Genomic DNA, 12,385 nt, shown 5'->3' with positions numbered 1-12,385 from the left:
GACTTAATTTCTTGTTCCTGTGTCCTTTTTGGTTTTGCAGTGACATCAATTTTTATCCTTTTGTAGCCACTTCTGGATCAGTAAGCATGGCTATTACCTGCATCCCTTTGATCACATGTTGAATAAGTTGTGCTAAGCAAGGGATCATGCATGATAAAAAGATTAGAGTTGCTATGGCACATAAGAGGGAAAAAGAATTGGTTGTTTAACCCACAGTCTACCAGGTAGCTACGAAAACATGTCCCATTCCCATCCTTTCCATGTTTGGACCAGTACATGAGATAACTTTCTTATTCCTTTTGCTATTTGTTTCACCACCTTTCCATTGTCATCTATTTGCAAACAGCAGTTTGAGTAATTTAATTTGCCACACACTCCGCCTTCTTCTGCTAATAAATAGTCTAATACCATCCGGTGTTGAAATATTGCATTTCTTATCTGAGTAGATCGGTCAGCAAGATCAAGAGCTGTAGCTGTCTGGTTACTTACTATTTCGAAGACAGCTTGTGACCTAATTATCCGATTTAAATTATAAATGGGTTCTCTGGCACCTGATATTAATTCATTAGGATTCCAAGTGGCTGATCTATAGTGTTGTATGATTTATTCAGGTGGCCATTCATGATCACCTTGCTTTTGGGTGCTCCCTCCAGCCAGGGATACATCAATTGACCACTTTTCTCTAATTAGATCATCATATACCTTGATTCTTAACTGGTTTCCTTGAACTTGTGGTAGCAGAAAGAACAGTGGTCTGATATACCTCACATAAAATATCCCTGACCAGTTTGGGGGTAACCTGCGATAGGCATGTTGGCCACAAATCCAGTAATGCCCCTTTAAAGCCCATGTCCCGTTGGCAAAGGGACCTTCCCACTTGTCTTGATCAATTGGGGGATAAAAATACAGCTTGCTTCCTGGGCTAGTGGTCCCCCAACAATAGTTGCCTTGCCACAGGAATCACAGTATTTGCATTTCCATGCTCCTATATGAGATTTCCAGCTGCAGTTACATCCGAGATCTGTTTTATTAGATTTGGACCAGAACCTATTAAAAAGGGTTCAAGTTCTGTTCTGTGTTGCCACTTCCACTGATAGCTATGGACAACATGGGTCCTGCTTGTGGAATTATTTCGTGGGCAGCTTAAAAATAAGGGTCAAAAAACTTATCCTTCCCTACTGCTTTACAGCCTTCCAAATTTTTCTGGTAATTATGGTAGGAACACTCTACCCAGCTACCATTTCAGAGCTTAACATGTGTTTGATTCCATCTGCCTTGATATCTGGAACAATTATAAGGAAGGCAGTTGGGGGTCTAACAATCTAAACCCAAAGATAAAGTCCAGTCACAAACATGTTTTACAACGTATATGCTTCCTGTTCTATTTAGGCAATAAGTGCCTCTTTTGGAAGAATGAAGCCCCCATTGGCATCCTTCTTCATCCCAAAATCCTATTCCATTGTGGACCTCACTCAGGGTGCTAACCCACCATTTAGGTTTGACTGTGCTGGCCATCCATGGCCAGTTTTTGGATCCCTCTGGCCCTTCACAGACCCTTCACAGACCCAACAATTGCTAAGGTTAAAGGTTTTTGCTACTTCTTCTCCTAAGGTTAAAAAGTTTTTTTCCTATTCTTAGCCCCGACCTAACCAACAATACAAAGATAAGATTATTAAGAGAAACATTCTAATGGTGTCCTCTAATTTCCTAACCTAATTTTCACTTTCACATTGTCTTCCACACTGTGTGTGGTGAGTGAAGGCACAGAAACAGTTTAACATAAAAAAATAATGACAGCAGGGTTTTGGCCCCTAATGACTGGAGATCCGAGAGGAGGGGTGCCCACACAAACTGTTTCAGCAGGCAGTCTGTGGGTAGGCACACACGGCTTCCTCTGATATCAATGTATTGGCTTAATGCTCCAGTCCGCCCCTGCGGAGTGTCAGTCGCGGCTTCCCGTCCTTTTCCTCCAGCTGATATGTCCAAATCTCTGGGGCCTTAGAGACCTTGACCTGAGTGTGATGGGTCCACCCGTGGTCAGCTGTCTTGACAACTGTTTCTGTAGTCAGCAACACCTGGAAAGGTCCACGCCACTTCACCACCAGCGATGCTTCTTTCCACTCTTTAACTAGGACCCAATCTCCTGGCTGGATGTTGTGAACAGCAAAGTCCAAAGGCAGGGGTCTGTGCTAGCTGAGCTTCCTGTTGAAAAGTTTTCACAAGAGACAGTATCCGAGCCACATATTGTTTCAAATACACATCACTTATCTCTACCCCCCACTAGGCTGAAAATTGCAAGGATAAGAAATTTCAAACATCAATTCAAACATCAATATCTCCCCTGGGTCTGGCCCCCACTTCTGCAAAAGCTAGGGGGCAAGAGCCGCACCCACAGCATCTCAGCCTCCACCACCAGCCTCAGAAGGCGCTTCTTTATTTCTCCACTCATTCTCCCAACCCGACCTGAACTCCGGGGGTGCCAGGGGACATGGAGGTTCCACTGTATCCCTAAAGAAGCCAATAACACCCTGAAGGATTTTTCCTGCCAAATGAGGTGCCCTGTCTGAGTCCACTGCCTCCACAACCCCATATCTGGGAATCGTTTGCTCCAAAAACACTTTAACAACTGATCCTGTAGTTGCTGAAACAGTTGCGAATGCTTCTGGCCACCCTGTTAATTGACATACTATTACCAGAAGATATTTAAATCTTGCCACTCGGGGCATTTCAGCAAAATACACCCTACATTCCTGGAAGAGACGCGCAGCCCAACACCTCTTCTACCCCCCGACAAGTCTTCTTGTAACTTTGTTACTGGTCTCAGCACAAATCGAACAACTCCCAATAGCTCACTTTGCCACACTAAAAAGACCCACAGCAGCGTACATTCTGAGGAAGGCCCCTGCCAGTCCTCAGGAGCCCCAATGACTCCCTTCATGAAGTTGCTTTAACAATTGCAATGCCCGAGCTTTTGGCATCCACTGCTTACCATCCCTTGTAAACCAATCATTTCCTCTTTCCTCTGCTCCACTCTTTTTAATTATCTCAAGTTCCTTGGTGGAAAAGACAGTTTCTCTGGCAGCAGTGCAATTACTGGGAGTAAGGGGATGATCTTAGAGATGCCATGGAGCATTCCCCTGGGGTCTTTCATATTTTTGGAGGACGGAGCATCCTTTTTATCCTATTCTCCTGGCTACTTTTCCCTCTCTTTCCCCATTGGCTGAGATACTTGAGAGGTACAGACTTCCAGAAATGCCTGACACCTGAGATTCCCCTCTAATGTATAACCCTTCCTTTTAATTTTTAATTCTTATAGAATTCATAGTTTTTCCCCGTTGCTTCTTTCATCTTCCAATATCCAGTTTCATTTATCAGCAAACCTACAATTTGTTTGTAGAGGCAAATATCTCTTTCAAGTCATCAATCAGTGGAATCCATCCCATTGTTTCTTTATCTCTCAATGCTAGCCTTATCTACTAGCAGATCCACAGCTTGTTTGTAAAGACAAATCCAACATTCCTCTCATTTTTCCTTTTTTTTTTTGTTTGTTTGTTTGTTTTGTTTTTGTGGGGTTTTTTTGTTTTTGTGGTTTGTTTTTTTTTTTTTTTTTTTGGTTTTTTTTTTTTTTTTTTGTGTGTGGTTTTTTTTCCCTGTGGGTTTTGTTTTGTTTGGGGATTTTTTTTGCCATAAGTATATCACATCAATGGAAGTAATTATTCTGGTTTCTCTCTCCATACTGTATTTATAAATATGGGATTTTGGAGAACAAATTCTATAAATGTGAATTACTTGTGCATGTTTTAAAAATTGCATGTATCCCTGCTTGTGTCCTATTATTAGAGTACTTGCAACTCTGCCAAACTTTTCTGTATCCCTGTTTAATTATCTATATCTTACTGCAGTAAAGCATAATTTTAGGGTGTTTCCCAACTATATTTTTTTTCTTTCTATGCCCCAAACAACAGTCATGTTTAAGCTTGTGAGCTGACAGTTTTGCTATATTGATGTAGCTGATTGAGGGCAATTGAGATCAGAATCTGACTCCTTGCCCACTCCCCAAGCAATTGATGGTTCTATAGCTGATGCATCTTTATTTGGATATGGAAACTATCCTGTATTTTCAGGACTGGAAGAGGAGTTCTGAGTTGACCTAAACCTTGGCTATTTATGTTTTAGTTTAGTAGCTTCCAAGCTGAAACAAGAAGTATCCTACGTTCCTCGGTTCTTTTTGTGTAAGCAGAACTGGCTAGTGAGTTTTTTATAAGCATTTATAAGAAAATTTATTGCACGTTAACCAGGGACTTCAATCTCATTCTATCCCCAACAATATAATGTCTTTTTTGGCGCTGACTTTTTGTGAAAGACTTGTTAAATTCATTTTCTGTTTCAGTATGTTCCAGCAGTGAGCAAGCAGTTTTTTCTGCCAAATTATTACCCTCTAAGTCTTCATGAAAATCAGTGTGGTGTGGGCAATAGGAAAAATCTGGAGGCAGAAGCAACATCTGAAACAGTTGCCACTTATGGAATTGTCTATAGGCTGTTTAAGTAGAATACGGTTTTTTATAAAACCTCAAAGACAACTAAATCAGTTTCTCTCCCCACAAAATTTGCCCACATTTCTTTAACCAACTTTTAATAAAAAATAGGGATCATAGTGCAGCTATTTCCACTGTAATTATTTTAACTTTGATGTAAGTTCCCTTAGGACATGTCTGATATACTCCCTCAGCTGTCCTCAAACACAGACTTTCAAATAATCTGTTTGCTTTTGTGGGTAATTTGCTGGCAAACTCCACAGGAGTTGCCCTGGCAACAGTATCCTCATGCAAGGCTCTCATTTTTGCTGCTCACTTTCAAAGTGGGCTTTGAAAATACTGTAATCACTTTTAATACTACAGTTCACTAGCATCTGTTTTTGCGTCTTCTATTCCTCTTAGCTGTTTGACTTCATGTTTTTCTTTCAAGGCCTTGGCTTCCCCATTCCGTGACTGTTTAGAATGGAGACTTTGGCATAGTTGCATTTTACAGAACAGTTCTTCAGCCTTAGATAACACACAAAGCCAACCCTCTGCTAGAAATCTGTTCTAGCAACCATTTGTAGATGCTACTTGCTCTAACAAAAATGTGAAGAAAAGTGACCAGGTTGAGATTAGTAGACAGTATGTAGCCTGGCTTGCCCCTCACACATATGACATGCCTCTTGTACACAGGTGTGGTTTCTTAGTGTGCAAACACAGTTCATGCCAGAGCTTGCTCCAAAATCTGGTTTTGCCTAATGTTTTCCTTATCTGGCACTCCCAAATTCCTCATTCTCTCTCCTTCAGGGATACACTAAGCCTTTCATATGCTGACCTGAGACAGTAATCCTCCTCCACAGTGTCGCTTTTCAGATGAGGTAGCAGACCAATTGTATAGCTCTATGCAGAGGTATTTGTATTGTGTTTGCATGGGATAACACCTGTGAAACTGTAAACCTATGAAGTCATAAACCTATGAAGTTGGTTTGAGTCCTGTATTTAAAGGTAAATCTGTCTGTGTTCAGGAATTTCTTTAGTTAAGCAGGTGAGATGTTTAGTCACAGTGTTAGTAGTAAGTATGATGACTTCCTACAGAAAAGCAGAAAGATAATGTGTGTTCTAAGTTTTTCCATCTTTGTCGGTGAAAGTGAGATAGCGGACACCAGGTGGCTATCAGCAAGACTCCAAAACTTCCTTTATTGATAAAACAGTTCTGCTTTTATACACTTCTTAATTAGCTTCATACATATTACAAAAGCCAAGCTCATTATTGGTTATCTTCATCTTGTATAAGTTAGTTTTTGCAATATTCTGTTTTTAACTACTTCTATATTTCTGTGGTTTGCTGTTATATGTCTGCGGTTTTTAGTCCTGTTTTAGTTCTGTTTTTTCTTGCTGCGATAAGCATTGTCAGCACAACCCCCTTGTCCCAAGGACCTTTGTCCCTGGGCTAGCCTTTGCTCTACTTAGGCCATCTGCAGTAACTCTGCTTGACTATGTCCTCTCTCAGCTAACCAAGTTTGAACAATACTCTCCACACTTCCCCCGTTTTCTTTTTGGGCTAACAAATTTGTTTCCCACTTTTGATTTACCAATCGTAATACCATATTCTGCAAGCACTTTACAATACATGGCACAAAAAGCAAAATAGCAAAAACAACAACTCCTATGGTTATTAATTGTTGCAAAAAAAAAAAACGAGCCATGGACCTAATCCAAAGGATTTAAGCCATCCTTCTAATCCCAAACCTTCCTGCTCCTTTACAATTCCAGCATTTGCCAGATCTCAAATCCAAATGTTTTTTAACAATCTCTCTAATCACTTGTCATTTACACTTATCTAAATCCCACAAAAAGGTATCAGGATCAGATTCCCAATCACAAAAAATTGGTATGTCCAGCAAAACCTCTAGTTCCTCTATTTCCTGTTGAAAGAATAGTCTGTTCCTCAGTCGTCAAAGCCTGCTGTCCAGTTCCAACTCTGGAATCATTCACAGGTTTCTGCAGTACCACTTTAGTCCATCTGGCTGGCACCCATAATGTTCCTGAAGGAGTAGAAACACACACATAACCTCTGCCCCAAAACAAAACTTTTGCTGCTTCCTGCCATATCCCTGTTTTAGGGTCTTTGTATCGAACCCAGGTTTTTGGCTGGGTACCTCCTGTGCTGTATGATGTATGATGTCTAATGGCTGCAGGATCCTTGTTTTCCCCAAAAACACACAAATGATTGATAACGTAAAGAGCCTTGGATAATTTTGTATATGGATCAACCTGATCTTTTTGCTTGAGTATAAAGCGCTTTAATGTTCCATGGGCTCTCTCGATAATTGCTTGTCCAGTGGGAGAATGTGGTATTCCAGTAACATGTTTTATTCTCCAAGATTTTAACCACTTTCTGACTTTACCACTGACATAGGCAGGACCATTGTCTGTTTTAATTTTAGCTGGAACCCCCATGACTGCAAAGCAGCTAGAAAGGTGTCTGATAACATGAATAGCTTTTTCTCCTGCCTGTGCTGTGGCCCATATGAACCCACTAAAAGTGTCTATGGTGACATGGATATTTTTCAATCTTCCAAAACTCTGTAGGTGTGTTATATCCATCTGCCATATTTCATTGATCTTTATTTCTCTTGGGTTCACTCCACATCCTAGTCCTACTCCCCCGTTATGGTGACTACAAATAGGGCATGCTCTAACAATAGCCTTGGCCTCACTAATGTTAATACCAAACTGCCTCACCAATCCTTTAGCATTATGATGATATGCATTATGTGCCTCTCTAGCCATTACTGTTTTACTAATCAAAGGCAAGTTTTCAACCGGCATCACCAATCTATCAGCTCTTGCATTTCCTTCTCCTAAACCCAAATCCCATTTGTGACTTCGAATGTGAATCACTGCATAGGGCTCTTTTCTTTCCATTAGGGCTCTCTTTAACTGTAAAAACAGCTCATACAATCTCCTGTTGCTAACCTTTTTCACACTAGCATCCTCTATTCTACATACCACTCCCACCACATAAAGAGAATCAGACACTACATTTAAAGGTCCATCTAAATGAGTAACGGCCCATGTCACTGCTAATAGCTCCAATGTCTGCAGGCTATCTTCAGGTGTTGCTTCAAGAATCTGTTGCTTCCATTCTGCTTTTTCTTTCCACACGATAGCCGCTCGGCGAGACTTTTTCCCGGCATCCGTGAAGGCTGTTGTGGCATTAGCTATGGGTGTTTCTTCCCGCAGCGTCTTGGTAATCCAACTCCATTCTCCAATCCACTGCAGTGCCTTAGGTGCTAAGGCTCCAGTTTCCACCTGTGCTCCAGATCCCCGTAGTGCCTCAGCAAACTCTGTAGAATTCAACAGGTACCAGTCCAATGTCGGTTTCTCTATGGGCAGGTAAATTACTGCTGGTTCTTGTCCTGTGACTTCTAAAATGCGCAATCGTCCTTTTCTAAGTAGCATAGCCAAATTTTCAATTTTTGTGGTTATTGTTTTCCTTGTTTGTAAAGGTGGTGATATCCATTCTAATATCCTTGGCTTCCCCGTTTTCTTTTCTAGCTGAGTAAGTGCTCCTAATAAGTGTCCATTACCATGCCAGATGGTAAAATTTATTGGGCAATCAGGTTGTTTGCGGGATACAAATCCATCTGTTATACATTTCACAATTTGTTGCAGCGTCTCTTCCTGTTGCGGGGTGATGTGAACAGGAGTGCAAGGATCTGTTCCTTTTAACAACGGTTGCAAGGCTTGCAGCAATGTATTTGAAATGCCTGTAATCGGCTTTAACCACTGTAAGTCTCCTAAAAGTTTTTGGGCTTCATGCAAGGTTGAAATCCTTATATCCATTAGTAATTTTTGTGGCTTAACCTTTTGTTCAGTTATAGTCCAACCAAGATATTTCCAAGGTTTTGATAGTTGTATTTTCTCTGGTGCCACAACCAGTAAAAAGTCTGCCAAGGTGGATTTAATAATCCCTACTTGTTCATCTGTAAATTCAGTCTTGTGAAAACAGAATATCATCCATATAATGGTAAATTATTGTCCGTGGCATTTTCTGTCTCAGTGGTTGTAAAGCAGCATCTACATATAGTTGGCATAATGTAGGTGAATTACGCATCCCCTGTGGCAAAACTGTCCATTCAAATCTTTTATCTGGCTCACCTCTGTTAATGGCTGGCAATGTAAATGCAAAACATTTTGTGTCATTTGGATGCAAGGCGATGGTAAAAAAGCAGTCCTTAAGATCAATAATCAAAATAGGCCAATTTTCTGGTATCATGGCTGGGTTAGGAAGTCCCGGCTGCAGGGCTCCCATTGGTTCCATTTGGTTGTTTACAGCTCTCAGGTCATGTAAAAGTCTGTATTTTCCTGATTTTTTCTTTATCACAAAAATGGGTGTATTCCAGGGGCTTGTAGATAGTTTTAAATGTCCTTGTTGAAACTGTTCCTTTACCAGCTGATGAGCTTGTTCAAGACTTTCCCTTTTTAATGGCCATTGCTTAACCATCACTGGTTCCTCAGTTGTCCAGGTGAGTGGAAGGGGGAAAGTCCAAGCAATGGCAGTTACCCCAAAGGGTGCACGTTTGTCAGCACTACACCCAATTGGGAAAGTACATCACGGCCAATCAAACAGCAAACTGAAGGAGGTAACGGCACAATGGAAAAAACCATGTTGAGTTGTTGTCCATCTATATGCAGCGTTACTGTCGGCGATTTTTTGGCCAAAGTATAACCTCCAACTCCAGTCACTGTCTGTGTAGATGCATAGGAAGGCCAGCGATTTGGCCATATCTCGGGGCTAACAATACTTGTGTCTGCTCCGGTGTCAAGTAGTGCTGAGACGGAAATTTCATCCCCTTGGAAGGTAATCTTGACGGTTTTCCTTGGCCGATCCCTTAAATCCAAAGTTAGCAAAGTAAGTCCCGTTGACCCAAACCCATCAGAATTTCGAGAAATTTTTGTTTTTGGAGTTAGTCCAGCAGTCAATTGCGGTAGTGGTAGCAGCTGAGCTATGCGTTGACCTTTCTCCACTTTCAATGGTGGGTAAGGGGTGTAAGCCATAATTTGTATCTCCCCAGTATAATCCGCATCAATTACTCCAGGTAAAACAAAAAGTCCCAATATAAATGCTGATGATTGTCCCAAAAGCAAAGCTCCAAATGCCTGTCCATTAATTATTATGGGGCCTTTAACTCCAGTTGGTATTTTACTTGGCCGATTGGTATACAGGGTAACATCTATTGCTGCTGCCAGGTCCAAGCCAAGGGACCCTGCTGTTGCTGGTTGGAGACAGGCGGTGGCGCTGTTACTCTCCCTCCGGCCACTTGTGTCATAGCGCGGCCGGACGCGCTCTGCTTGTGGTTTCCCGACTTGCGGCGACAGGCAGTTGTATTGTGTGTGTCAGATTGACACTTCTGGCACCAAACTCCTGCTGCTTGGGAAGCACGTCGGATATGACCCCCTTTTCCGCATCGATAACATTTGGCGGATGGGTTACTGTTGTTAGTGACCGTGGAGGCCTGGAGAGGAGCAAGGGCGGCTAACACTTGAGACTGAGCAGCCTCTGCCTGTTTTTGTAAACCTGCTCCCAATTCCTTTATAGCATCGGCTAAAAATGCCTGACTTCCTGTTGGTATCATAGAAGCTCGCTCCAGCAACTCTTCTATTCCCCAATTCCCTGGCAAAGTGGCTATAAGTCTCTGAATATTTGGAAGGCTATTTTGTATTACACACTGTCTTATTAAGTGAACTTTCATCCATTCTGGTGCTCCTGCCTTGTTAATTGCAACTGCTATTCTATCAACAAAGGCACCAAATGTCTCATCTTGTCCTTGTTTCACTCCCATGTAAGCAGGCAAACCCCCAGGCTCCTTAACCTTATCTAAAGCATTGCGAAACAATTTTATGGCCTCTCGAGCTTTATCTGCTCCCATCAACAACTGTGCCTCAGTCCTGATAAAATTTCCTGTCCCCATCAATTCATCCATAGTTACTCCATGCAGTGGGTCACCCTGCTGACGCTGTGTAGCCACTGATTCTTGAATTAACGCTTGCCAATGTGCCCCAAATAGTATCAACTGATGTTCAGATAAAATCAAACGTGAAATACCCCTTAAATCATTTGGCAAAAGAACCTGTGTGTCAAATAGGTAATCCAACATTTGTCTTACGGGCTCGCTCTTAAATCCAAATTGGCTCACTGTCTGTCTTAGTTGCGCTAGCATTTTCCAATCCAAAGGATGGAAATCTGCTTGCATCCCTGCTGGGTTGCCTTGCTGGTCATATAAAGGCGTAAATGTCGCAGGGAATGCCATAAATCCAGAGGTAGGGACTACATTCCCATCCCCATCCATCACCGACTGTTGTGCCAAGCACTTCCATGCCTCCTGTCTTTGCCGTGCCATCCTCTCCAACGAGTCCCCTTCAGGACCCGGGATTGGATTTTGCATGCCTTGTGTCTGAGACGGGGGCCGTGGCTCTTTATCATCTTTACTTTGCACAACCTCCTGCTTCTCAAGTAAAGGAGCAGACGGTGTGGGTGAGTCGTCCTCTGAGTCAACATTGCCATTCCCTGTCGTCCCAGCAATTGGAATTCGCACAGATGTTATCCCTGGGGCCAATGGTGGTCCTTTCTCAAGCCCGTAAGACAAATTCTTTTTATGTGCTTCAATAGCCTGCCCAGCTGCCCTTTTCTCTACTACCTTCTGCAACAAAGCATTATGCACTATTCTCCATATTTTACTCAACTTCTTTGCCGTCTTATCTTCATCTATCACAGCCTCCCATAGTTTATCACCCAGTTTACGCCATTCTGACAATTCATGTACTGTCTGCGGCACAACAAAACAACCCTTTGCATACCCCCATGCTAATAACCCTGGTAAATCCTTTTTTAAATCAATTCCCTGAACATTGCACTGCTGCAAATTACGAGTAAATAATTCATATGCCACTTGCCTATCCATCTCTGTCGTCAGCGCTGTTGCAGCTCTCCAGGCTCCGGTGGCACGTATGGCCCAAAACCAACTTTATGGTCTTCGGGGGTGCCGTCTGTTTGGCAGATTTTTGCACTGTCCTGGCTGCGATCAGGACCCAACTCCTACTTTCTCCGCCGTGGCACGTCCTCCCCCGTTTTCTTTGTTGATCAGGAGGTCGACGTCGGGGTCGCCATTTGTCGGTGAAAGTGAGATAGCGGACACCAGGTGGTTATCAGCAAGACTCCAAAACTTCCTTTATTGATAAAACAGTTCTGCTTTTATACACTTCTTAATTAGCTTCATACATATTACAAAAGCCAAGCTCATTATTGGTTATCTTCATCTTGTATAAGTTAGTTTTTGCAATATTCTGTTTTTAACTACTTCTATATTTCTGTGGTTTGCTGTTATATGTCTGCGGTTTTTAGTCCTGTTTTAGTTCTGTTTTTTCTTGCTGCGATAAGCATTGTCAGCACAACCCCCTTGTCCCAAGGACCTTTGTCCCTGGGCTAGCCTTTGCTCTACTTAGGCCATCTGCAGTAACTCTGCTTGACTATGTCCTCTCTCAGCTAACCAAGTTTGAACAATACTCTCCACACATCTTATATTTTGTTTCTGTCATATTTTACCTCCACCACCACCTTTTCTTTTTGTAGGGTGAAAGGGGATTCCCAGGCTTGGAAGGACAGCCAGGTTTGCCTGGATTTCCAGGTCCAGAAGGACCACCTGGTCCAAGAGGCTCAAAGGTAAGTCCCAATTCTCTTGAATGGTATGAAGGTGCTGGGCAGTGTTAGCTTAATTGTTGTGCTGATCCTAAGCAATTTCAGAACTCCTGATTATCATTGGTTTAGTAGTCAAAATCTTTAGATGTTGGAATAGAATAGTTTG

The 12,385-nt window shown here is 42.2% G+C and overlaps 1 protein-coding gene across 1 annotated transcript in view; it reads left to right on the top strand.

Moving 5' to 3' along the window:
- COL4A5 (collagen type IV alpha 5 chain) overlaps nt 1-12,385 on the top strand; it is an 88,915-nt gene that overhangs the window by 29,867 nt on the left and 46,663 nt on the right. Inside the window, exon 3 of the mRNA XM_056491630.1 lies at nt 12,154-12,243. Coding sequence (XP_056347605.1) covers nt 12,154-12,243 — 90 coding nt within the window. The remainder of the gene's footprint in view (nt 1-12,153; nt 12,244-12,385) is intronic.

Source organism: Oenanthe melanoleuca, chromosome 4A (assembly GCF_029582105.1).
Source record: "Oenanthe melanoleuca isolate GR-GAL-2019-014 chromosome 4A, OMel1.0, whole genome shotgun sequence".
Taxonomy (NCBI): domain Eukaryota; kingdom Metazoa; phylum Chordata; class Aves; order Passeriformes; family Muscicapidae; genus Oenanthe; species Oenanthe melanoleuca.
Note: the sequence above shows the minus strand (reverse complement) of the source record. Positions and strands in the feature narration are given on the sequence as shown.